This window comes from Hyperoodon ampullatus (assembly GCF_949752795.1).
Source record: "Hyperoodon ampullatus genome assembly, chromosome: 16".
Taxonomy (NCBI): Eukaryota; Metazoa; Chordata; class Mammalia; order Artiodactyla; family Ziphiidae; genus Hyperoodon; species Hyperoodon ampullatus.
The window spans coordinates 62,441,591-62,469,094 of record NC_136929.1 but is presented as its reverse complement, the minus strand read 5'-3'; the positions used below and the strand labels follow the sequence as shown (position 1 = coordinate 62,469,094).

Here is a 27,504-nt window from a genome sequence, read left to right as displayed (position 1 = left end):
CGAGTTAAAAGGTCCTGCCAGTCCCTCTACCACACAGCAACCCTAGGGAAATCCTGAACCGTCTACTTCCCAAATCTGTACCCATATCTCTGGGCATGTCTATACAGCTCTTTCAGTCACTTTCAAAATCTACAGCATTTAAAAAACAAAATGACAGAGTTGCATTCTTTAAATGCCAGCCATGAAATCATCACTTAAAAAAAAAGAAAAGAAACCCGTCAGATTATATATACGTAAGTCAAATAAAATTCTCTCTTTTTTTTAAGGTGCTTTATTTGGTCTGCTGAAGACATGCCTATGGCTGCTTCTAAAAGCCCTTAGGAAGAGCCTCAGATGATATCCTGCAGTTGGATATTCTGCTCCAATGTCATCAGGTTCTTAAACTACACTGTAGGTATAAATTGTTTCATGAAAATCCCCCAAAATGTGCACACTAAATGCAGAGAAAAACTTCATTTATAATTCAGGTGAATTTTAGTCACACCAAAATAATGATCTAACCTGTCCAAACATGCAACTCCTCTCTTTCTTCCCCCATGAACCAAATTCTCTTCTTTCAAAAATGGTCAGATTTGAAGATCAAGTTAAAATCCACCATATTTCAAGTTAAACTCGGAGGGTTTCTATACAACTGTAGCATGATTTCGAATTCATATTGGCATTCATCTTTCTATATTTTCCTATATTTATCCTAAAGAAGCTTCCTGGATCATAATATTTAGGGAGAAATTAAAAGGGTTTTATATTATACTGTGAAGTTCCAGTAAATTCTCGGTTTATCAGGGTTTACCCTTAGCTCAACATCATATGACCTCTACATGATACAAGTATCCTGGCAACAAGTTATTTCAAATACAAAAGTCTTAGCTCTGTGTCATAAATAAATTTGGGTAAAACCGCAAGCCTTCCACCGAGTCATCTCGGCAAAGATGGCCCATCTTCTCGGCAAGAAGCAACCTAGGAGTCAAGGGATAAAAACACCATCATTCACCCATTCAGAAACAAAAATGATAGTTGTAAGTGACGAGCAAAGCCCTTGCTTACCTTTCTTTAGCCAGGAGGACAGACATTCCCACAAGCTTAGCAAACTCTTCTGATGTTAGAGATCCCTTTTCTGAAACCTAACAGAAACACAGCAGGAAAAAATGTGATCATTTAGGCCACCTAGGTACTAACCTGGGGAGACTATCTGCCAGTGTACTTGGGAAATAATTTACTGAATTTTCTACTAAACTCGAAAGACTGTTCACTCTAGAACTAAATCTTCTTCACTAATGCTTAAGTCTACAAAAGTTGAAGATCCCAGAACAAACACGGTGAAGGCTAAAACATCATGAAACCCTATATAATGTAATAAAGGCACTATACTAATGCCTAAAAGGAACTATTCCACAGTCTGAAAAGGAACATATAACAAATTCTAACTGAGTGCATAGTACAGGCGCCACTGAAGGACCGTTATACATAGGATTAGTTTTAAATATGTGATAGAAGTATCTATAGCCTTGGGACTTTCATCGAGTTTAAAATAAGAAGTATAATAACTGTGAGTTATTCAAATTATACAGGCTCACCACAGAAGCTATGAGGCGATAATATTTCAAGGATCCTAATGAGTAATATCAGCAGTTTGCCCAGTAAAACCCATCTAAACTACACTTGCTTTCCGTGTATTTTGAAGCAATTCTTTCACAAAACAATTTGTAGGGTAATGCAGCTTATGTGGGTCATACTGAAAGAAAAACTTCAGTCATGGGTAACACTGATTTACAAAGTTAAAAACATATTTTCAAGACTGAGTTTCAAACAGAAAGAGAGCAAGCACCTCACTCATTCTAACTCCCCTTACTCACAAGACGTTATGAGTGTTGGCAAGTTTCAAGGAGCTTTCAAAGTATAAGTGTGATGAACAGTTATTCGTTGTTAATGAGGAATCATTTTCAATTGGGTCTGTGAATATTACTTTTCAGTAAAGTTGAATTTAAAAGGAAATCCTGTTTCTCAAGTTGCTAAGCGTCGGGGTCTTCTGTGGCAAGGTCTAACAACGGAGGGAGGAAACCGGGTCCCCATACCGTCTCCAAGGCTGAGGCCACTGTTTCCTCCTCCTTGTGGGACTGAAGTTCAATTACCATGACGCCGCTGTCAAACACACGGAGCCTAAAAGTCACAGACGGGAGGACAAAGCCGTGAATATCTGGGATCTCGGGCCCCTGAGGAAGCGCAAATATTTCTCACTTTCATTTATGCCAGGACTGAGGGCAATATTAACACAGAAGAACATTTCACATACAATGACCACGGGTAACTAAGGCCTAATTAAAAAGCTCATGAATAAACAGTTAATGAAGTTCTGAACTATAATCTACATGCTAAATAAAACTATGCCCGTCTACTTTTTGTTAAGGGCAGAGGGACTGGTCACTGTGACCGCATGGGAGGAGCCCACGTGCTCACCTCCTGGCCCAGCGGCAAGAGGCTGACTACCAGCCCCTGAAGCCCCGCATAGCCCTGATAAGGATGGAAGCCGGGTTGACAGAGGTGTCCGTGGTGCCAGGTGAATTCTGCCCATGTGTGATATACACTTCAAGAGGGGCAATATATATGCTGGTTCACCACGCAGGACGGCAGACCTGCAGGGCTGTCCTGTCTCCTCGGGGTGGAATCGTGCCTATAGTTGGCAAACTTCCTGCAGAGGTTCTTTTACCTGAGAGGTAATTTCAGCTCTTCCAGCATCTTGCATGCATTCACTAAATCTTCTGGTGAGAGCAGCTAGTGGGGAAAACAATCCAGTTTACCAGTTTACACTGCAAATTAATGGAGTGATGCTATATAAACCACTAAACAGAAGAGGATATTGTAAAATTATCATGTATCAAGGATTTTAGGTGGCTTAATCACTACAAGGCAAATAGGATTAACAAAGAAGCAAAAGACTTCTTTTCATTAAAGCAGTACTATCCATAGAAATATAATACACATCATGTACGTAATTTAAAATCTTCTAGTAGCCACATTAAAAGAAAATAAACAGGCGAAATTAATTTTAATACATATATTTTATTCAACCTAATAGATGCAAAAATTCGCCATATAATTGATATAAAAAATCATTAATGAGCTAGTTAACACTTCTTTATTCTGTACTAAGTCTTCTAAATCCCGTGTGTAATTTATGCTTACAGCACATCTCAATTTGGACTAACTACATTTCAAGTTCACAGTCATCACATGTAGCTAGGTAGTGGCTACCCTTCCAGACCATGTGGCCTTGAAGAATCAGTCCTGCGTGGTGGTGACCAGCACAGGTGTCAGTCACACAGAATGGTTCCGGAGCCAGCCCAGCCTGGGTCCTGGTCCCTGTTAAAACACTGTCTCCAAGTGCAGCCGTGGTCAAGTTACTTAATCTTTCTAAGCCTTAATGTCCTCACCCCCTAATCATCCCCTAAATGGGGACAGTAAAAGCAGCGACCTCACTGAGTTGCTGGGAGGATAAATGGATAACACGTGCAGAGTGATGGTAAGTACCCACTGGTGGCGGTTATGATGACTGTTCAAATAAAAACGCAGAACACAGGCTTAACCCGTGAGACTGGGTGAGTGCTGGAGAGACGTGTGTGGGTTGTCTGCGTGGAGGTGACTGCTGACACCACAAAACTGTGTTCTATCTACTTCGAGGGCACAGAGAGTGCACAGACAGACCCTTGGAGGCCAAAGACAGCTGGGTGTGAACAGGCAGGGAGAGCTGAAGTATAGTTGTTGCTGATTCTGAGCCAAAGAGGCAGGGTGGCTTTCTTTCTGTATTACCTACAGGCAACCTGAGTCCAATCAGGCTCACTCAAAACAGTTAACTATCACAGAGAAAGGGCATCATGCACAACCTTGTTCATCACAGTACAAACACAGACTCTCAGAGCTTTAAGGTATCATTCGGTCCAAACCCTATTTTAAAGGTTAGAAAAAACCCTGAGCTCCAGAGAGGTTAAGGAAGCTACTCAAGGGCATTCAGCAAAACCAGGAACAGAATTTATCTCCTAGATCCCAGGGCAGTATTCTTTTCACTGCGCCACATTGCTTCTCAAAATAGTTTTGATATTCACAACCCTTCCTCAAATTGTATTCACTGGAGGGGAATTTGTATTATATCGAGTCTATATTTAGCTAAAAGAACATCTAGATATTCTATTCTTACCTCCATTCCTCGAGCTCGGTTTACTAAACAGTACACCTCCGTGAGTGACATTATTCCCCCTCGTTCCTGTTAAAATATAAAATAAAAAGAAGCATTGTAATTAGGACCAGTTAGCATTTCTTAACAGAAATCATAATCAGAGTGAAATCAGAAGTCATAAAATCTCTTAAGAAGCTTTTGAAAACTATATTTACACACAGGGAACCTATTCAGATACCACAAGGCACTTCAAATTCCATATTTGGACTTTACTGTCATTATTACTGTTTTAACATTTACTTAAATGAAAAGAGGGGTTGTACACCACGTTTCAAACAGTGTATTTATTTATTTATTTATTTTTATCAAGTTATTTATTTATCCTTTTTTTTTTTTTTTTTGGCTGCATTGGGTCTTCGTTGCTGAGCACAGGCTTTCCCTAGTGAGAAAGTGTCCAGTGAGAAGTGTCTAGTGAAAGTGTCTAGTGTAGAAAGTGTCTTCTCTAGTGAGAAGGTGTGCGGGCTTCTCATGTTGTGGAGCACGGGATCTAGGAGCGCGGGCTTCAGTAGTTGTGGCACGTGGGCTCAGTAGTTGTGGCTCACGGGCTTAGCTGCTCCATGGCATGTGGGATCTTCCCAGACCAGGGCTCCAACCCATGTCCCCTGCATTAGCAGGTGGATTCTTAACCACTGCGCCACCAGGGAAGTCCCTTCAAAAAGTGTATTTAAATGCTTTAAGTTATTCCAGCTAATAACTGAAGAAATTACAGAATTAAATAATAATATCACCATTTTGCAACCCCTAATGAAGTACAGATCTAGATAATGATTGTCAGTGGCTGTTAACATCACACAAAAAAGACAATCAGATATTATGTACCTCCTGATGGAAATGCTCAACACCCTCTATAAGATATTCTTGTCAGAAAAAAAAAAAAAGAAAGAACTTCTAGATATAACTACCAGTTTACAGGGACTACACAGGACAGGGAAGCATGGTGACTTACAAATTAGCAAAATCCAGACTCTGAGACACTCTATAAGACAAACTACTAGTTTCTTCAGTAAATAAAAATTTACTGTATGGGAGATTTATTGTATGGGAGAAGGGAAAACCCATAGAATTTTAAGAAACAAAAACACTTGAGAGAGAAATCAAACATTTGCAATGTATCCTGGTTTGAACAAATCAACTATAAGAGAAAATGTGAACACTAGCTAGGTATCTGATAATATTAAAAAATTATTTTTTAATTTTTACATGTGAAAGGGGATTATAATTACATTTAAAGGTGTCTTTATCACTATAATTACATACTGAAATGTTTACAGATAAAGTGATGTGATGTCTGGGATTTCCTTTAAAACAATTTTAAGTGGAGGCTGGCTTACAGATGAAGCTGGATGATGGGCACATAGGGATTCATTACACTATTCTATTTTGTCATACGTTTGAAATATTTCTTAATACAAATGTTTTAATAAAGCTTTGATTGCCTGAATAATGACTAGAAGATGAAACTGTATTATGAAATTAATAGTACACAATATATGAAAATATATACAGATTATATATTTCCTTTTGAAAACAAGAGATAAGAAAAAATTATATCAAATAGACTTAGATATCTGAAATGGAAATTAAAAACAATTTAGAAGATTACTGACAAAGAATCAATGAACTAGTTTAATATTACCAAAAGGAAGAATAACATGTTGGTTAAATAGTAACCATATTGTGAACGGAGTTATGCTCTTAAGATTTCTGATGGCACAGAAATAATTTAACACAATTTAAAGAGACCGTTTAGGTTTTGTTTTTACCTCCAAAGGCGCCTGCAATATTCCAGCCAGCTGTTTGGCCAGCTGCATGTGGTACTGTGTGCCCGAGCCATAGGTCTCCCTGGTAACCGGGTTAGCTATTCCCATGCTCAGCAAATAGGATTTAAACCTGATGGTCTATAATGAGAGGAGAAAATGCACAAAAAGTCTATGCAGAATAAGTCTCTCCACCCAACATATAAAATCCTTCCATCAGACATTCAGTTCTACTCCATTATTTCTATATCTATCCATCTCTTCTACTGTGTTTCTATGCTGTGAACTATGTAAGAGTGGATTTCTAGTACTTCCCTGCATAAATCTAATTATTATTCTTCCTTCTCCTGTCTTAGTATCTTATACCCCATTTTCCCCCCAATTTTGGTGGCAGAGGAGACTTAGATGACAACTATGCTCTGTTTAATGCCAACCAAGTGATACAACCAAAAACTTCGAAAGGAAAATGGCTGTGACCAGACTGTAAACAAATTTAAATAAAATATATCAAAATTACGGTTATGTCTAAAACAATCACTTCTTACACATTGCAATACCTCTGTTTTCTACACTCCAGGAAAAGGTATTGAAATATCCTTTAATCCTGCTAGAACTAACAAAGCTTTTATGGTTGACTTTTTCTTTAGTACTTTCATATATCTTCAAGTCCTAAAAGAAATCAAACACTACATTAAGAAAGCAAGCTGGTAAACCACCGAAACGTCCACGCATTATTTGTGTAATCTAGTTTCTGATGCCTTAAAAAAGCAATCTATTTACCTCATCTTCTGTGATGTCACCTTGCTTGTCTTTAATCTTGTTAGCAATGGATTTTGATAACTCCACCATTTCCTTAGCCTGTCAAGAAAACAGTAAAAGATTGAAAAGAAATAATGTCCCCAAAGTGTCTGCTAACAAAATGTTTTTTCAAAAGTGTACCATAATTGGTATGAATTTAATAAATGTAAATGACATATACCTTGACCATTAGCTTGCTGAGGTCTTCGAAGGCCTAAAATGAGAAATGAGCTTTTATTGGAATCTGTCTAAAGAATTTAGATGTTTTAAAGCAATGAAGCACTCTATTTTCTTCCCTATGATAAAAATGTATGAAATTTTCTTACAAATATCAATTTATTTATATGAATATTTATACAAGTACTAAATCTACCTTATTCTAGGAATAAACCATAAAATTTCCAAAACAAACTGCAAAAAACAAATTTTCAAAGAGGAAACAGTTATTGATTAAATAAACAAAAGATGACATAAGTAATAGTTCAGAAAATATTATTTACTGTTCTTTGACACAAGTAAGAAAATTTGTCACTGGTTTTTCCCAAAACCATTTCTAGATAGGAGCTCAAGAATCAAAGGGGTAAAGCTTTCCTGGCTGAAAATGGTAACATGCAGCTGCAGGAATACTTCTTTGGGCCCAACCATTTTGGCTTTAATAGCAGGTGTGATTTAACTGAAACCATAAACCTCAGCCTCTGAATATTACACAGATTATACTTGTAGCCTTGACTACAGTGGCTATCACAAAAGAAAAACATACCACCAAAACATATCTAAATAAAACCCATCAATTGTTCAATTTACTACAATGAATATCCACTTCAAAGGCCTCTTCAAACTTAGACATATTTATAATTCACGTATTTCAAATTACCAAAAATATAATTCCAGTGCAGAATATCACCTGATATCCACAGATGTTATTTTTAAAAACCAATTAAGCAGCTTATCATTAATTGAAAACTCTTTCAATCCATACAGAACAGTGGTTAACAGGTTCTGACGGGCTGGTGCCCATCTTAATTCCATGCAGGAAAGTATCCCCCATCTGCAAAAGGATTTTGCTAAAAGAATAGAGTGTTGTGTTCAATTCTTATGGCCAACTCACTGGGCTACTACCGAAAACAAAGGGGAACACACCTAACAGGAATTTCCTTAGATAAACAAAAGGCTTAAACACTGGATTCTTATCAGCAACAGCCAGCAGATGCAGGAAACCTTTTGTGGGAAACTCTGGGCACCAGCTCTGAAACTAAGGCAATTCTAACATTAAAATGGAGGGCAAATCACACACCAACCTCGTTTTCAAAACTAAAACGCAGACACTTTACATGCTTAGATTTTTACTTTGCATGTACAAACTGTAACTAGATTTCTTCTACCTATGTGGTAAAGAAAACTAGTAAGGCAACGCTTTTAAATTTTTATATGGCAAATCACTTTATTTACTATATTATATTTTCATAGAAAAAGTTTGCTAAAAATAATAGTCTACATACAATACATAAATTAAGCCTTACTGCTTATAGTCCATAAACAATAAATACAAATATTTTAGTACCTTGTTAGAAGTACCTATTAAACATTTTAAGTAATTATAAAACACAAACAAAAGCTTCCTCACTTCTATTTCTATTATTATTCTAAAATTTGGTATTAGCCAACTATCCAAAAAATGGGTGAAGAAACTACCCACAAAAAAAGTTAAAGCAATATACGTACAAATGCAAAACAGACGCATGTGCCCATCCTATTATTTTATCTGCCAGTTTACAGAACCTTCTATCCCTCTACCTCATTCATAGTCAAATTTCCACTCCACGTTTGAAAGAAAACGGCATCTGCTTTAAAACCATGGGATACTCTCCTAAGCCAGTTTATAGCATTTTTTTCTTACTGACTTTCAGTCATTACTTTGGTGATTAGCTTCGGTAACTGTTAATACATTCTTGAATTTTCTGTTTCAATATTCTTCATTCTGTACTTTGCATATTCCGTTCCCTCTACCTGGATCCTCTTATCCCTACTGGTCATCTGCTAGTGCCTGCTCAACTTTCAGGCCCTGACTTCCGTTACTTCTGCTCACAAGCCCTCCCTGACCCCGTTAGAAGTCAGGGGCCATGCTCTGTGTTCCTGTTGCAGCCACTATTTTCTCCTAACATGGCATTTCTCACTGTGTAGAGAGCGCCTACTTGCCTGTCTGTCTGGCACACTACAACAAATCCAAAACACCTGATGCAGGGCTCACGCAGAGAGCAAGGACCATCTGCTGAATAAATCAATGGCCTGCACGAGAGCCCAATGCTTGTGTACACTCCTTTGACCTATGCAACTCCATGAAAGTTACACTGAAACAGAATAACATTTCATAAATTATGAAAAACGTTATTTTGAACACCAAGTTAGTATGGCAACGTTCAGAAAAAGAAACACTAATAATGCAAAATTAGCTCACTGCTCCATGCCATCTCCAAAAGTGTCACACAGAAGGATGACTACAAAAGTCACTGAAAGAGGACAGTGATAGCACCTTCTGGGTGGCAGTGAGCGGCCGTGATGTAGCAGACCACACTCATCTGCAAATCAGGAAACCTGAGTTCTCATAACCCTGGTTCCAAATCTAGTCACTAGCCCTGAGATGATTCCTTTTCTGGACAGTTAGAACCCCTCCAATGTTAAGATGCTGGAATTCTATGGGAATAGAGGATTCTGGGAAGGTGGTGGCTATGGCAGCATAGGTTTTGAATCTCTCCAAATCCCGACATAAAAATCGGGCAACTAGGTCTCAAGACCAAAACCCCACAGGCAGCATATACTAAAAAACTGAGTGACAAGATATCCACAAAAACCCCAAGGTACAAGCAAGTGGGGACAAACCAGCAACAGCCACAAGACCTGCATGATGTCAGCACTGAGGCAGGAAAACGAAAAGGGAGGCAACGGGGCAACTGATAGGTCTGAGCAGAAGAGCCCCTGAAAGAGCCCACGGGAGTCCCTCGAAAGCAGACGGGCCAACTTGAGGACAGTAACTAAAACGGGTAGGGCTGTGCCCACTTCAGTAGGAAGTGGGCACAAGGGGTCCTCAGGAAGGGCCTGTAAACAGCCCTTGAAAGTGAGCCTCCTGGCTTCCCTTCCAGGAGAGGAGCCAACGCTGGGGAGAAACTACTGAGACAGGAATCAGCAACTGAGCAAGGTAGAGATAACAGAGGAAGGGGACAAGGTCCAGCTGAAAACAGGGGGTGGGGACGGGGTCAGGAGATCACAGACAGCAAGCCACCTCCCTTTTTCACGCTGCATGCACACAGTAGAAGAGTGAGCTTGTGGAATGAGAAGAGCCGCCCTGAACTAGGCCTTCCTCTGGAACTTCCAAGAAAACCAATTTCACACGAAAATTGGCAAGAGCAAGTGTCAAGGTCAAATCCCACCCAAAGTTCGTACAAGAAAAAAGAAAATCAAGAGCAGAATAACATTATAGATAATGAAAGCACGCCAGAAAGACATGTTCATAGATCACATCAAAAGTTTACCTTTTATTTCAAAATGAGCTAATAGATGTTAATAAAATGAGAGAAGCTGTGAAAGGGCAATATAAATCAGAAATGAGGTGACAGGACTCAGGAAAGAATTTTTTTAATCACTTCTGAAGGAAAGACTATACTAGACAAACACAAGAGGAATAAATACAACAGATAATATCTTAAGAGAAACAACAGGTGAAGAAGGAAATTTTTCTAAGATAAAAAAGAAACGAGGAGGGCTTCCCTGGTGGCGCAGTGGTTGAGAGTCCGCCTGCCGATGCAGGGGACACAGGTTCGTGCCCCAGTCCGGGAAGATCCCACATGCCGCGGAGCGGCTGGGCCGGTGAGCCATGTCCGCTGAGCCTGCGCGTCTGGAGCCTGTGCTCCGCAACGGGAGAGGCCACAACAGTGAGAGGCCCGCGTACTGCAAAAAAAAAAAAAAAGAAAAAAGAAACGAGGGAAAAGATAAAAAGGGTTGGAAAGAAAGTCACAAAGAGTGAAGATAGGCCATAAAGCTGCAACATACAGCTAATAGAAGTCCCAGAAGAAAAAAAAAAATCTAAGCAATTATGGAAATTTAGAGAAAAACTTCCCTGAAATTAGAAGAAAATATGTCTGAAACCAAATACTGAAAGCAGGGCTTCCCTGGTGGCGCAGTGGTTGGGAGTCCGCCTGCCGATGCAGGGGACACGGGTTCGTGCCCCGGTCCGGGAGGATCCCGCATGCCACGGAGCGGCTGGACCTGTGAACCATGGCCACTGAGCCTGCGCGTCCGGAGCCTGTGCTCCGCAACGGGAGAGGCCACAACAGTGAGAGGCCCGCGTACCGCAAAAAGAAAAAAAAAAAATACTGAAAGCATACTGTGTACCTGAGAATAACAATCCAGAATGACTAACACATAGACAGTCTAGAAAAATTATTATACAAAGCTTTATTTAAAAAAAAAAATCCTTTGGGCATCTAGGAAAAACAGCAAGTGACTTTAGAGAAGGGAGAAAATTAGGTTGTCATCACACTGGCAGCAATACTTCACGCCAGACAAAAAACTGAAAGTCACATACGAAGGCACTCGGGAAAGAAAATGTGAGCCAAGGATTACAAATCCAGCAAAACTGACCTTCCTGGGCCTCCCTGGTGGCGCAGTGGTTGAGAGTCCGCCTGCCGATGCAGGGGATACGGGTTCGTGCCCCGGTCTGGGAGGATCCCATATGCCGCGGAGCGGCTGGGCCCGTGAGCCGTGGCTGCTGGGCCTGCGCGTCCGGAGCCTGTGCTCCGCAACGGGAGAGGCCACAGCAGTGAGAGGCCCGCGTACCACAAAAAAAAAAAAAAAAAAAAAAACTGACCTTCCTGTGTAAGGAATACCAAGACGCCAGAACTCAGGGAATATTGTTCCCATGAGCACTTTCTGAAACATCTACTAGAGGATGAGCTTCAGACAACCAAAATGCATACAGGGAGGTGAACGTAAAGACTGGTGGTATCACACACAGTTACTTGTACAAATGACACTAAATGACAGCTAGAGGGGGAGAGGGTACATGGTGGCTGAACGCTCAGATAGTGTAGATACAGCACACTGTACACAAACATATCCTATGTTTTACACGTGGGAAGAAAGGGGAGAACATATACAAAAAAATCCTTTTTAACTGTTTTAGTCATTATTCGCTAGTGTAGTCCCGAATTTGAATAGGAAGCATCAGTGTGACCTCATGAGGCACCTTTATTAGAAAAAAAAAAAAAAAATCCTAGCTCTTTCCACTGAAAAGTCCTAGAAATAAAGATCAACCCAAGAGGGATGCAAATTCCTAGCAGGCAGATTGTGGTTATGAAATACCATTTCCCACTAAAAGAAACCAGAGCTTCTCAGATAATGGTTGATTCCAGATCCGGAGCAGGAAATATACAAGATGGTCCTGGAACTTCGGTCAACACCAGACAGTAAGGAAGCTCTCAAAGTCCACCAGGTCACATCAAAACCACTCAGGAGCCAACCTGAAGAGGCTCCCACTGGCCAAAGATGGGACAGTTTGAGCTTTAACTAGGATAATAATTGCAACTGACTGAAATCATCAAATATGTTAAAATGTATGAATTCATAATAATACGTGAAAAAACCTAATTAGTCACCTCAGGAGGATGATAAGGAACCAATTTATCATCCTAATAATAAAGGAGATGGCACATGTTCTGCATTCCTTATAGGAGCCGTATCACTGAGTAGCCAAACTAATAAAGGGAAGCATCTCTTTAAAAAGTGTCCCAACAAATAAATGAAAAATAAATCACAGAGTACCACCATTTGCAACCACCAGCGACCCAAAGATCTATGCACTGAACACTGACAGCTGCTAACATGATAAAAAGAGACATGATGAACACAGCGTCGCCTCTAGTCTCAACCAAGGGCTCAAACACAAGTCTGAACAAGCCTCTGGATCCATCTGCTAACGTGCGGTAAATACAAAGGACCAAGGAACACACACGACGTTACCATAAACATGGCCTCAGCAAAACCTAGGCCACAGCACTTAATAGGTCAAATGCCCTTGGTCCCTCAACAAGAATCCATATTCAGTTAGTGGGCCCAGATATGGCTGTTATGAGGGTTAATTTTATCTGTCAACTTGACTGCATCGTGGGGTGCCCAGGTGTCTGCTCAAGCGTTGTTCTGAGCGGGTGTGTGAGGCTGTTTCCACATGAGGTTAGCATCCGAATCTGCAGAATGAGCCGAACGGTTACATTGAGATCGTCCTCCTGAATTGCCCTCTGGAGAGCCTAATAGAACAGAAAGTTCTCTGCCTGACTGATGAGCTAAGACATCAGTCTTACCCTGCCCTTGGACTGGGACTGAACACCACCAGTGCTCCTGGTTCTTAGGCCTTCACACTCCGGTTAGCAATTCTATCACCAGCTTTCCTGGGTCACCAGCTGGCAGCTTCCCACAATCACATGAGGCACTTCTTTATAATAAATCTCATTGTGTATATATAGGACAATATAGATATACAGATACCTGTATCTATATATAAAGAGATAAAGATATCAGCATGTTTATATCTATGTATCGATATCCACATATAGATATCCAAAAGATATCCACAGCTGTATCCAAAAGAATATATCCCCTATTTGTTCTGTTTCTCTGGAGAACCTTGACTAATACAGGTATTCAGTAACTATTTGCAGTTTAGACTTTATTTGATTGAGATATATCTTGGAAATTCTATGAGCAGCACTAATCAATGGAAATTTTACCTACAAACTATTATAAGAACTAAAAAATTACTTTGCTTCATAAAATCATTTCATAAAAATCCAAGACCATTTCCATATAAACATGGGAAAACCGGTATGTTTACATGTATTAACTAACTGCCAAAATCTAAAGTATAACTCATTTTCTTAACTAGAGTTCTTTCCCCTTCATTTGAATTTCCTCATATAGGATGAGGTTTCAGAAACACTGTGAAGTACAAGCTCAGGGGTGCTCTCCTAGGAGAAGTGACAAGCTGGTTTGAGCCATTCTTACTACCTCGGTGCCTGGTCCCCAAGTGGTCATCAGCATAAAACTGTGTAGTGTCCAGCCAGAGTCAAGGGCCGCAGAACAGCATTTTCCCCTCAACTAAGTTAACCAAACATCCAAAATAATTATACATAGGACCTTGAATTCATTAGCAGGACCCTCCAATCAATCCCATCTAGGCTTTAAAATTTACACACAATAATTCATGACGTTTTCTAACCTCACAGAAAACAAATTTGCATTTCTTTTTAATTCCTTTCTGGAAAAGATTTTTAAAACACATTTGGGCTAAATTATGCCAACTCCTTAAATGGAATAAGAGACTGTGTGGCTCCAGGCAAACTAAATATACTCCAATACACAGAACGGAGTTACTCACAGCTGTATCCAAAAGAATAAGAAAGATGGCTGAAAAAGACAGCTGACCGGAACTTGTGTAAGAATTACCTCAGAAATGTTTTTGTCAGTTTCTTTTCTTTTTTCTTCCAGTTTCCTTTCAATGCCTACAATTCCTACAGCCCTTATTCTTCCTGGCTGAAAAACAAAAGTAGAAAATAAAACATCCAAAATAGGAAGGACACAATCTTTTGTAACCCACTACATTGTGTTTTCAGTGGTAGGAGAGGATCCACAAAGAACCCAAGGAAACAGCACACAGTTACATTCAATTTCCTTTCAAAATATTTGTCGGTTTATTGCCATACATAATGACCTTCAAATCGTTATACAGAAAAACTGAACATAACAAGAGATGGTATATTTTACTCTGTATTTTAGATATAAATTAAATTTCCTCTTCATTTTTCTTTTCTTTTTTTTTTTTTTTTTTTTTTTTTTTGCAGTACATGGGCCTCTCACTGTTGTGGCCTCTCTCGATGCGGAGCACAGGCTCCAGACGCGCAGGCTCAGCGGCCATGGCTCACAGGCCCAGCCGCTCGGCGGCATGTGGGATCTTCCCGGACCGGGGCACGAACCCGTGTCCCCTGCATCGGCAGGTGGACTCTCAACCACTGCGCCACCAGGGAAGCCCCCTCCTCTTCATTTTTGTTCTTTGGCAAGCTATTATATAGGTATCAGATATTTAATATGGTCTCAAATGTGCAAAAAATTATAGGTAAAATTTTGGTACTTGACAGTTATTATACAAGCTACTTTTATACATTTGAGTGTCTGTCCACGTTGGTGGTTAATTAGACTGGCTTGGAAAATGTCACCCAGTGGTACTGTCTGTTCTCTCAGATGCCACACTAATTATAAAGAACAGAATGCAGAAGGGGAATGTAACTTCTGTCACGCTGAAATTACCCTGGTAAGTAGTCATGTATTATTTCTAAGTGTCTACCATCTATAGAGCACTAAATTAAGTTCTGTGAAAATCAGTTTTTAATTAGAATATCATTATTTTGTTTCTGGCAAGTTCTAGAATCATAGAACTCTTTTCCCTTAACGAAGATGCAAGTACAGAGCTGAAAATACTGGATTAGGAAACAGCTGAAAAAATACCTGGGGTCCTCTATTTGCTTGCAACGACTGGGAAACTGGCATATTCTCCCATCTTCTCTGTGTCATTTCCTCTGATAAACGCCTGTAAAACTGTTATGCACATGCATACACTTTAAGTGAGTCAGTCAGGCTGTGACATCCTCGTACAAATCATTACTTAACATTTCTTTAGTTGGAAGTCTGGTCATTTGCAAGAAGCCTAGAATTCTCAGAGACATCAAAAGAAATCAAAGGAAGTTCTTTCCTTGGGTCAACTTCAGAAAGCACAAAGGGGGAAAAAAAAAGAAGGAACTGACCTGCTACATAAAGTGAACTATTCTCAACAAAGAGATGAGTGACAATGAAGTAAATAGACTTACTTTAAACAATCCTGCATGTGTGGATTGTTTTCAATCTGTAGCGAAACAGACACAGTGCCAAGAAAAATACACAACCGTTATCCATGAAGGAAGCTGAGAATAATTTGTCTAGTTAAAATGTGAGGCCAGATATTAGGGCCAAAACATGCCTACGCTCATAAAAAAAAAAAAATCAGCTATATTTTTCAGCTACAGTGAGAATGACTTCAGTTAGTCACTTAAATGTGCTCAGTGCCTGCTGTGCAAGGAACACTGGGTCAGGCGCCATAGAGAAAAAGAACATAAATAATTTATGATCTCGATGGGGAGATAAACACACTTATAAAGGTCTAAAGAATACTTACATAGCAACTTATTAATCAGAACATATAAACCATGATACTATGGGATAAGAACTTAAGCGATTAGATTTGTATGGAGTTAATAAAGATAGACTGCCTGATGTAAGGCTGGTGAACTTTCAGATGCTAAGGCAGTTAAACGTGTCACTGCATTATACTCTGCCCTTTTATCCAAACGGTAACACGGAACACTTAACTAGTAGCCTCCCTGGTGTGGTGACTTAGCCTGTTTCCAGCCTCCACTCTTTCCTGTGACTACATCCTCCTGCCTCCCGTTCCCACTGAAACCTAAACTTCGTATTCTCCACTGATAAGGCTTAAGATATCATAAAAATTTTATTGTAAAAATATGGTGAAAACTGGTATGCTGAACAATATTGCCTTCCATCCTATTAACAAACAACAACAAAAATACAAACAAGTACACATTCCTAGTCTGATTGTATTCATAAAGAAACTTACCTCAATCTGGCCATGTTCTTTGAAGGACAGCTTGATGTAGGAGTTCTTACTACTCTGGAATGGGCCAGGTTCTTTGTTAGAAGGAGCTGGGTGAAGATGAACCACTATTTTGGCACTAAAGAAAGAGCAAATGTAATGTATTGAATTGTTTTTTAAAAATCACTCATTCTGTTTTCATAACTTTTAATATATTTCAGATCACTTAAAATTCGTGTAGAAACAAACAACATCCTGAAAGGAATCCTTTTAAGGTCTGTATCAATTCAGTATTAATGAACCTTTCAAAAATATCTCTACTTAAAATCTATAAGCTGTGAACCAAAAAATTCAAATTATTAGCACCATACACTAAATAAAAATGTGGTTTTAGGAAGTAAGTTCAAAATAAATTTGCAGAATTTGGGGTGGTTTATGATATTGGTTTATGATTAGGTTTTCCATCTACAGAGTCATCCCCAAAGGCTACCAGGGGGCCTATAATTTCTGCCAAAGCATACAACCTTCCTCATTTGAAAACAAAATGTGAAAACTTATCTGTGTAAAACTGGCCAGCTGACATTTTATTAAAACTCCATCCAAAACTAACATTCTACAGTGTCATTTTTGGAAAACGCCTCTCAATCAGCAGCATGATCTAGAGAGATATCCCATAGCAAAAACAATTCTCAAAATGCTGCTGCTCCAGGATCACAAACTACCATGATCTTTATGACTACTATTATCTTCTATGCCATCAAAATACCATTATATTTGTTGAGTTTTATAAGTCTTTTTTTCCCAATCAGCTCAATAAACAATCTTCTATAAATATTAGCAAAACTAAAAACTTGAAGTATCTTGAATACCTGGCTTAGAGCTTTTTTCTTTATGACCACATTATAGATACACCTATTACTCAATATTACTTTGTTTAGGCCCATATAGTTGCCTAAATATCACCCTAAAATTGAAATACCACATGTGGGGCCTCCTTGATGTAACAAATGCTTTGGTTAGTGACCTGGAGCCAGGCTTGTATGGACTGTTCATTGGTTCCTTTGTGATGAACATCTTTAAGTGAGGTGAGCAAATAAAACTGTGTAAGCAGAATCACAGGACTGTGTGAAATGAACTGTCAGGTAAACAATAAAACTATGACAATTAGGATCAGGTGACTAAGCAAAAGCATCATACACTCTTTAAAACTAAAAAACCTGAGCCTTAACTATCAGAATTTGTTAAAGGAAACCCAATGAAAAGCTAAAAGATGATACAAAATTAAGTTTAAACATCCCAAAGTCAGAATAAAAAGATCCATGCTAATTTTTTCATATATTCACTTCTTGGGTGATTCAATTACCACATTTCGCCAAGTTTAAAATCCACCAATTCAAAGAAGCATCTTGGGTACAGAGATGTTAAAAGGTGAAAATGCACATACATCTTTGACTCAATGAGATATGGTAATTATTTGAGAGGAGGAACTGGGAGCTAAAGAGAATATTCGAGAAAAGTGAACCTGGCATATTATCGAATTCCTCCTCACTGGAGATGTTTAAAAAATAGACACTAATGTGAAGGTAAATATTTAACTATTTTTGTTATAGAGTTTAGATTTCCTTAGAACACAGCAGAGAAAAAGTCAAATGATCTGGAACACCTTAAAGTTTGTAGAACTTTTTTTTTTTATTTAAATGGTCCTTTTTTAATATGATTTTTTCAATTAATTAATTTATTATTAGTATTATTCTTTTGGTTGCATTGGGTCTTCGTTGCTGCGTGCAGGCTTTCTCTAGTTGCAGTGAACGGGGGCTACTCTTCGTTGCGGTGCCTGGGCTTCTCATTGCGGTGGCTTCTCTTGTTGTGGAGCACGGGGTCTAGGCGCGCAGGCTTCAGTAGTTGTGGCACATGGGCTTAGTTGCTCCATGGTATGTGGGATCTTCCCAGACCAGGGCTCAAACCCATGTCCCCTGCATTGGCAGGCAGATTCTTAACCACTGTGCCACCAGGGAAGCCCAAGTTTGTAGAACTTAATAAGGAAAGCAATATATAAAGCAGTATATACGAATACTAGGTATCACTATGTTGTACACCTGAAACTGATATAATATTGTATTGTCGATCATACCAAAAAAAAAAAGAGAAAAAACTCAAGAAGATGGAGAAAAGTGACAAGGTGGAAAATATAAATCAGAGATATAGCCTACTCTAAAAATCTATGCCTTGTTAATCTTTTCAAAATATTGGTTAGTTTCTTTTATGTCAAATAAGCAATCTTTTATGCTAGCTACAACATTATAATTAAGGATGCACTGCATTTCCAGGGAAGTTTAACATTTGTTTCCCTTCTACTGAAGGATCTAACTACATTAAAGCTGAAGATAGGGCTTCCCTGGCGGCGCAGTGGTTGAGAGTCCACCTGCCGATGCAGGGGACACGGGTTCGTGCCCCGGTCCGGGCAGATCCCACATGCCATGGAGCGGCTGGGCCCGTGAGCCACGGCCGCTGAGCCTGTGCATCCAGAGCCTGTGCTCCTCAACGGGAGAGGCCCACGTACCACACACACACAAAAAAAAGCTGAAGATAAGCCCACATGGAAAAAATTCCTTGTCAGCAATATTTGTTCATAAGTTGCCCTCAATCACATGCATCTAAAGTATAAAGCCAAAATGTTTTATATACTTGAATAAACAGAAACGTTTTAACCTGTGGCTTTAAACCAAGGTGAGCACATCTCCTGGTCTGCCTGGGACAGTGCAGTTTTATGCTTGCGTGATCTCATTATAAGCAGTGTCCCTTATTACTCTAAGAAATGTCCCTGTTTGGACAATAACTCTTGTGATACTCTATTCAACACTGATATCTTAAAAAGTCGAAGTTGAGAAACTTTATGGTCAACTAGAAATAGGAGCCAAGTCAAGTATTTTTCTCAGACGGGTCACTTATGATTTTAAGTACTGAATGATACGTACACAGACACATAAAAGCAAATGTCTGGGGACTTCCCTGGTGGTCCAATGGTTAGGACTCTGTGCTTCCACTACTGAGGGCCTGGGTTCAATCCCTGGTTCGGGGACTAAGATCCCGCAAGCCGCGTGGCATGCCCCCCCTCAAAAAAAAAAAAGCAAATGTCTGTGGAAGTATATACAGTGACAGCCGGCCCACACTTATTTATTATGCCCTGAGGATATTACAGCAACTTTAGTACTTGATTGATGCTTTAAGAATGACTTCCATTTATCAATGAGTTTACAGTAGGATAATACCTTCTTTTTTTTAAAACATATTTTTCCCGTTTTGAGAAATAATTGACATATGGCACTGTATGAGTTTAAGGTGTAGAGCGTAATGATTTGACTTACATACATCATGAAATGATTACCAGAGTAAATTTAGTGAACGTCCAATACAAAATTAAAGAAATAGAAAAAAAAATTTTCTTCCTTGTGATGGGAACTCTTAGGATTTACTCTCTTGCTAACTCTCATAGATAACGTACAGCGGTGTTAATTACATTTATCATGTTGTCTTCAATACATCACATCCCTATTGCTTATTTATCTTATTACTGAAAGTTTGTGCCTTTTGACCACCTTCTTCCAATTTTCCCTGCCCCCCACACCCCACCTCTGGCAACCACAAATCCCATCTCTTTTTCCATGACTTTGGTTGTTTCTTTTTGAAGTATAACTGACCTACAATACTATGTTAGTTTCTGTTACACAACAGAGTGATTCTGTATTTCTATACATTTCAAAATGATCCCATGATAAGTCTAGGTACGCTATGTCACCATACAAAGCTATTACTTAGTTACTGACCATATTTCCCACACTGTACCTTTCATACCCATGACGCATTTATTTTGTAACTGGAAGTTTGTGCTTCTTAAATCTCCCTCACCTATTTCCTTCCTCCCCCAGGACAATACCTTCTTAGGGGAGCTCTGACCAACAGACACAATCATCTGATTCACTTGCACACACACAGTCACGGCCATGACTGACTGAGCAATGACTCAACCAAGTTAACAAGGACAGCTTGACTGGAGACGATTTTGTGCATAAAGACTGTAATATACAGACCTTACCTTTTCCCAATTCCAGCTGCCTGTTCTTCAATGAACACGATTTGGGAAAGAGGAATGGCCATGCAGCACTCCTGGGAGGGAATCAAAAGAAAACACAATCCGTAACACTCGTCAGAAATCCTTGTTTTATAGATTTAATGGGGTGCCACATATCTTTAAGGTCCTTAGTAATTATAGCAATAGAAAATAATAATGTTATTTTATTCCTTAAATAAACTTAAGGAAAAACTGAATGAAGACAATACTGTGGTAGCAGTTTGCTGCATGGAAGAACATAAGAGGTTTAAAAGCAGCTGTAACAACCTTTGTTTTTACAGGAGCTATATCTTTTAAACAGCAGTATTTATATGAAAATTGTTTACATATAATATATTCTTATATGGAAAACAGAAAATAGAGCAGGTAAATCAAAACGACTTTAAAGACTGTGTTATAGAGCTGATTTTTCCTCTTTATAATTTTCTATATTTCACTCACCCACCCACAATTAATTTTTAACAGAAAATACTAACGTGGCTTCCCTTTATTAGTATATCTGATTTTTAGAATTATTATAAAGGCCCGGCACTTAATAGGTCTAAGGGTTTTGATATTAGCTCCTTTATATGATAATCAAAAAAAAAAAATTATACTAGGGGCTTCCCTGGTGGCACAGCAGTTGAGAGTCCGCCTGCTGATGCAGGGGACACGGGTTCGTGCCCCGGTCCGGGAAGATCCCACATGCCGCGGAGCGGCTGGGCCCATAAGCCATGGCCACTAAGCCTGCGCGTCCAGAGCCTGTGCTCCGCAACGGGAGAGGCCACAACAGTGAGAGGCCCGCGTACCGCAAAAAAAAAAAAAAATTATACTAAGAATAACTTAATTTATAAACATATGGTTTAAGGACGCCTACCCCTCCAGAAAAGATTTCTTTCTTGAATCTATATTTCTTTAAAAAGAATTAGGCAACATTACCAGTTCTAAGGCATGCATCATCAACCAGGCCAATATCACCACTGAGAGGGGCTTCCCTGGTGGCGCAGTGGTTGAGAATCTGCCTGCCGATGCAGGGGACACGGGTTCGTGCCCCGGTCCGGGAGGATCCCACATGCTGCGGAGCGGCTGGGCCCGTGAGCCATGGCCGCTGAGCCTGTGCGTCCGGAGCCTGAGCTCCGCAACGGGAGAGGCCACAACAGTGAGAGGCCCGCGTACCGCAAAAAACAAAAAAAAAAATAACAAAAAAAATATATCACCACTGAGGGGGAAAAATTGGTTCTTGGGGGGCAAAAAGAGTCAGAGTTTGTAGCAGTTAGTGACATGCAAAGAGCCGCAGTACAGTAGATAGTTTACCTGTGGAATTAAAATTTCATGGGGGAGGCAGCCAGCAATTTAAAAAATAACATAGAAAAGATTGCTTCTTTTACTGGCAACACAGAAATTTACACACAAACACACACACACATTCAAGGTAAAGCTCTTTGGAATAAAGATATCAGGTCTATACATATCACTGAGTCCTCTCTTCCTAGAAATGCGAAAATGGGGGGGGGTTCCCCTTTTGCTGAGTGACGGAGAGGCAGTTCATCTCAGTATCTAGGTAGAAGCCTGCACTTTGCAGCAGACCTCCAAACGGGTTGTTTTCAGGACCCCTGACTGATGGGGACACTTGGGTGTGAGGGAGAATCAGGAGCCGCCAGGATTCTCTGTACAGTAGCTGCAGACTGTGCTAGGGTTGAATGAGGGACCAGACCCTAACTCCTCTATCTGTGCCCCATTCAGGGAGACCATATGGAACACACTCTTCTGACATCTGCCAACAAAAATTTATCACATGTATTTATAGTTTTTCCAGAAAGAAAAAAAGAAAGAAAAAAAAATCAGTAACATAAAACCTAGAACAGAAGCAAAAAACTCGACCTTACATGATTTTTCTGATCTCTCCAAATTAGACGGTGCGTACTAAGAAGGAGGGTCCCAGCATCAAATTTTATCTAGAAAAACAAGATCATCACAAAATATTAATAACATATCACTCAATGTGGTCCAGATTTTCTTCCCCATGAATTGCACAATGATAAGTCAATCACATAAATAAACATTTTAGAATTAGATTTATCACAAGTTAAAGAGAAGCAATGCTACACACTTCATAAGCCTTGCTAAAATTAGGAAAACATTGGGCCTCCCTGGTGGTGCAGTGGTTGAGAATCTGCCTGCCAATGCAGGAGGACACGGGTTCGAGCCCTGGTCTGGGAAGATCCCACATGCCGCGGAGCAACGAAGCCCGTGAGCCACAACTACTGAGCCTGCGCGTCTGGAGCCTGTGCTCCACAGCAAGAGAGGCCACGATAGTAAGAGGCCCACGCACCGCGATGAAGAATGGCCCCTGCTTGCCGCAACTAGAGAAAGCCCTCACACAGAAACGAAGACCCAACACAGCCATAAAGAAATAAATAAATAAAAATTAGGAAAAAATTGCAAACAACCTAGCTATGTAACAATAGGGAAGTGGTTAAATCAAGTGTGATACATTCATACTATGAAATTCATGCAGGGGTTAAAAAGAATAGTGGGGTAGAGCTACATGAACTATCACGGAACTCGAAGACATAGGGTTAGTGGGGAAGAAAGCAATTGGCAGCATATTGCATATAATGTAATCAGACAGATATAAACTCCATATCCCTCAAACTACATGTGAGATAGATGTATAAACAGATAAAGAGATGCGTGTATATATACACATATACACATATAAGTAGTAGAAAAAGGTCTAAATGGGATACTCAATGATCTGTTAACGATGGTTATCTCAGAAAAAGTGTGAGGGAATGGGTGAAAAAGAAGCAAAGGGCCCTTTTTCAAAACTATACACCTCACTATTGAGTGAATTTTTACCATCAGATTGAATTTGTGTATAACACTCATATAAATTTTTAAATGATTTTTAAACAATAAGAAAATCCAGAAAAAAACACAAACAGATGCAAAGTAAGTGTGGATGGAGACTCCATCAATGGCACTGGCACACCTGGGTTGCCCACTGGGGGCGGGGGAACAAAGTAAGATTATACTTAACACATTGAACCAAAATAAGTTCTGGATAGATCAAATATTTGAGTTAAAAATTTATGAAAGAACTAGAAAAAAATTACAAGAAAAAATTTTAAATCACTTCAGAGTGGAGAAAGTCTTTCTAAGAAAAACATTAAACCCATTAGCATTAGAGGAAAAGATTGATCAATTCCCCTCCACACAAACGCATGCCCACAAATTCTTCATGGCAAAAACCACCAAGGGCAAAGATGGCAGACTGGGGAAAATAATTGTAACTCACATCAGAGACAAATATATATGTCTCCTTAATATATAAAGTACTCTTACAAATCAATAAGGAAATAGCCTATAATCCATTAGATAAATGGGCAAAGACTGTTAACAGAAAGTTCACAGAAAAGGAGCTACAAATGACTCTTAAACACATTAATTGATGCCCAACGTCACTGATGATAAGAAAAAGGCAAATTAAGACAACATCAAGATACCCCTTTTATCCATGAGATTGGCAAGGGCACCAAAATTTGATAACATTGTGCTGGTGATGTGTTGGGCAAATAAGCATTTGCACACATCACTGGAGGGACAAGTGCTATGGAGGGCAATGTATCATCATCTATCAAAAATATAAACACACAAATCCTTTGATCCAATCAATGCCCTTCTAGGAATTTATCCGACAGACAAATTCACACATGTGGACAACGATATGCTACTAGGTTATTCATTGTTGTTTTTTATTTATATATATATATATATATATATATATATATATATATATATATATATGTATCTTTGTTTATTTATTTATTTATTTATTTATTTATTTATGGCTGTGTTGGGTCTTCAATTCTGTGTGAGGGCTTTCTCTAGTTGTGGCAAGTGGGGGCCACTCTTCATCGCGGTGTGCGGGCCTCTCACTATCACGGCCTCTCTTGTTGCGGAGCACAGGCTCCAGACGCGCAGGCTCAGTAGTTGTGGCTCACAGGCCTAGTTGCTCCGCGGCATGTGGGATCCTCCCAGACCAGGGCTCGAACCCATGTCCCCTGCATTAGCAGGCAGATTCTCAACCACTGTGCCACCAGGGAAGCCCCATTGTTGTTTTTTAAAAGCGAAAGATAGGAAACAATTTAAATGTCCATCAACAGGGAAATGTACATCCACACAAGGAATGACAACTCAGTCATTAAAAAGAATCAGGAGACTATGTATTTGATAACATCTAAGATGCCATAAATTGAAGATTCATCCTGCTTCCAGGGGGGTGGGGGGGTAGAGAATGTGCACTTAGACTTAATGAAATATGGTAAATCCCCCACACAGATTAAGTGAAAAAAGCAAGTTTCAGAACTCTGTATGCATAGTATATTACAAGTTTATACTTTAAAAAGGAAAAAACAATATATTTTACGCAAACACCTGTGTATGACACATGCGCATGACTCTCTAGAATGAAGCACTGGTGACTTCTGAGGGGGAAGTGGGTGACAGAGAGACTAGGATGGGAGGAAGACTGTTAACTTTTCATGGTTTTTGAATTTTTATCAGGGGATTGTGTCACTTAGGCAAATTATAAATGTAAAAATGTTTTTTAACTATAATACAATCACAAAAATGCCAGCTAGGTCTTTAGGACCAAACCTTTAATCCTCATAATTTGTTATTATGTACTGGAAGTTACATAAAGAAGCAAATTTTAGAGTTGGAACCCAAAAGACTGATAAGTCAAACCCCTTTATTTGTCAAAATCACGAAATATAATGGAAGTTTCTATTCACTTTAGTTACTAGAAAGTCGAATTTGCCATAAAGTAGGACATGCTTCTATCCTTTTGAGGAGTAACTAGTTATTTCAAAAGTTATAATATAAAACAGAAACTCAAAGAAAAGCATCTTAGTGAGGGTCCAGGTTATTACAAATAATAATCCCTTTGAGTTTAAAATAATGTGGTTAGGGTTTCCCTGGTGGCGCAGTGGTTAAGAATCCGCCTGTCAATTCAGGGGACATGGGTTCGAGCCCTGGTCCGGGAATGATCCCACATACTGCGGAGCAACCAAGCCCGTGCACCACAACTACTAAGCCCATGTGCTACAACTACTGAGCCTGCGCTCTAGAGCCCGTGGGCCACAACTACTGAGCCCGCGTGCCTGGAGCCCGTGCTCCACAAGAGAAGCCACTGCAATGAGAAGCCCACGCACTGCAACGAAGAGTAGCCCCCAATCTCTGCAACTAGAGAAAGCCTGTGCACAGCAACGAAGACCCAACACAGCCCAAAATAAATAAATTAAATAAATAATTTTTAAAATTTTTTTAAATTTTAAAAAATAAATAAAATAATGTGGTTAAAAATGGGTATCAAGTAAATAACCAATTAGAACATTATTATATATCATTCTTAAGTAAAAATATTCATAAATGCAATTATGTATGCATTTGACAATATATTACAAGATATTCATAATATTAATATAGAAAAAAGCAGTGTATATACACAGCACGGTTACACACACACACACACACACCTGCACAATCACACACACAGGATGTGCCAAAAGTAATTGTTTACGGGTAAAGGATTACTGATTATTTCAAGTTCCTTCTTTTGGTTTACCCATATTTAACAACTTTATTACTTGTCTAATAAAAAAAGATAAAGAAATCTGTTACAGGCATATATAACTCCATGCAACTCTGAAATGTATATAAATTATTTTTTGTTAAATTGAACATAAGCAGAAACACTCTGGCAAAAAAGTCCTTTATAATAACATAACCAATACTTTTTTTTTTTTTTTTTTTTTTTTTTTTTTTTTTTTTTTTTTTTGTGGTACGCGGGCCTCTCACTGTTGTGGCCTCTCCCGTTGCGGAGCACAGGCTCCGGACGCGCAGGCTCAGCGGCCATGGCTCACGGGCCCAGCCGCTCCGCGGCATGTGGAATCTTCCCGGACCGGGGCAAGAACCCGTGTCCCCTGCATCGGCAGGCAGACTCTCAACCACTGCGCCACCAGGGAAGCCCAATAACATAACCAATACTTTTTAACATGAGTGTTAAAAAATTATTTTCTAAGAGAAACGTCTGACTGTATTACTAATATCTTAAATTAGTAAGTTTAAATAATATGGTTAATAAGCTTTAATGGGAAGAAAACTGCTGAACCATCTGGTCGAAGACACTCTAAGAGATTTCCACCAAGCACTTCAGCACCTCAGAGAAAAGACTTTGGAGTTCCACGCTTTCCTCTGCATCTGAAGTAACACATTCACATTCCTGGCACTTAATGCGGCCTGGCTACAAATGTTTTGGTTAATGCTGCATATGCAAAACCAAATAATTGAGTTTAAGCTATTTTAAAAATCTCTTTTTTGCCAGTGAGTAAGATTTCACTTTTCCAGAAGCAAATACTTTATCAACTTGAGAGTACCTGATACCACATTACACAGCGTAACTACATAATAGTTCTGATTAGGAAACTGCACGTTATCTGACCGAAATCCAAGCATAAGGATGTGAATTTAAAGCTGAAGCCAGAGGACGTTCCATTACTATGTTGATGAACAATGTGCACACGTAAAGCATTGCTGCTCCCAGTGAAGACACGGTGTAATTGTTCCCTTCAGGGATTCCAAGGGATTATGAGCTCAACGGGACAGGCAAGTTTAGGCTGCTTTGCTTCTCTACTCAGAGCTAGAATAATTTCAACTACTTAAAAGTCAATAGTTAAAACAACTTAGGCATTCGCTGAATAAGCTCTTACTGTTTTGTTTTGAGTTCACATTTCTCTGTTATAAAAGTAATATGCTGTTGAAAATCTGGAAAACATTTTTTTAAGTCTAAAAAAGAAAATGAAATCATTCGTAATCAGACCAGCCAGTGTGTGTGGATATAACCTTAAAATAAAATGAGACC

The 27,504-nt window shown here is 39.3% G+C and overlaps 1 protein-coding gene across 1 annotated transcript in view; it reads right to left on the bottom strand.

The window, feature by feature from the left end:
• Positions 1 to 267: 267 nt before the first annotated feature.
• The window catches only part of VPS36 (vacuolar protein sorting 36 homolog), a 31,488-nt gene continuing 4,251 nt past the window's right edge, over positions 268 to 27,504 (bottom strand). The window contains exons 2-14 of the mRNA XM_079721970.1: positions 22,463 to 22,531; positions 20,562 to 20,632; positions 16,493 to 16,607; positions 15,331 to 15,420; positions 14,275 to 14,361; positions 6,965 to 6,997; positions 6,766 to 6,843; positions 5,992 to 6,126; positions 4,190 to 4,255; positions 2,705 to 2,769; positions 2,073 to 2,157; positions 1,045 to 1,121; positions 268 to 957 (exon numbers count right to left, since the gene is read on the bottom strand). Coding sequence (XP_079578096.1) covers positions 864 to 957; positions 1,045 to 1,121; positions 2,073 to 2,157; positions 2,705 to 2,769; positions 4,190 to 4,255; positions 5,992 to 6,126; positions 6,766 to 6,843; positions 6,965 to 6,997; positions 14,275 to 14,361; positions 15,331 to 15,420; positions 16,493 to 16,607; positions 20,562 to 20,632; positions 22,463 to 22,531 — 1,065 coding nt within the window. The 3' untranslated portion in view covers positions 268 to 863. The remainder of the gene's footprint in view (positions 958 to 1,044; positions 1,122 to 2,072; positions 2,158 to 2,704; positions 2,770 to 4,189; positions 4,256 to 5,991; positions 6,127 to 6,765; positions 6,844 to 6,964; positions 6,998 to 14,274; positions 14,362 to 15,330; positions 15,421 to 16,492; positions 16,608 to 20,561; positions 20,633 to 22,462; positions 22,532 to 27,504) is intronic.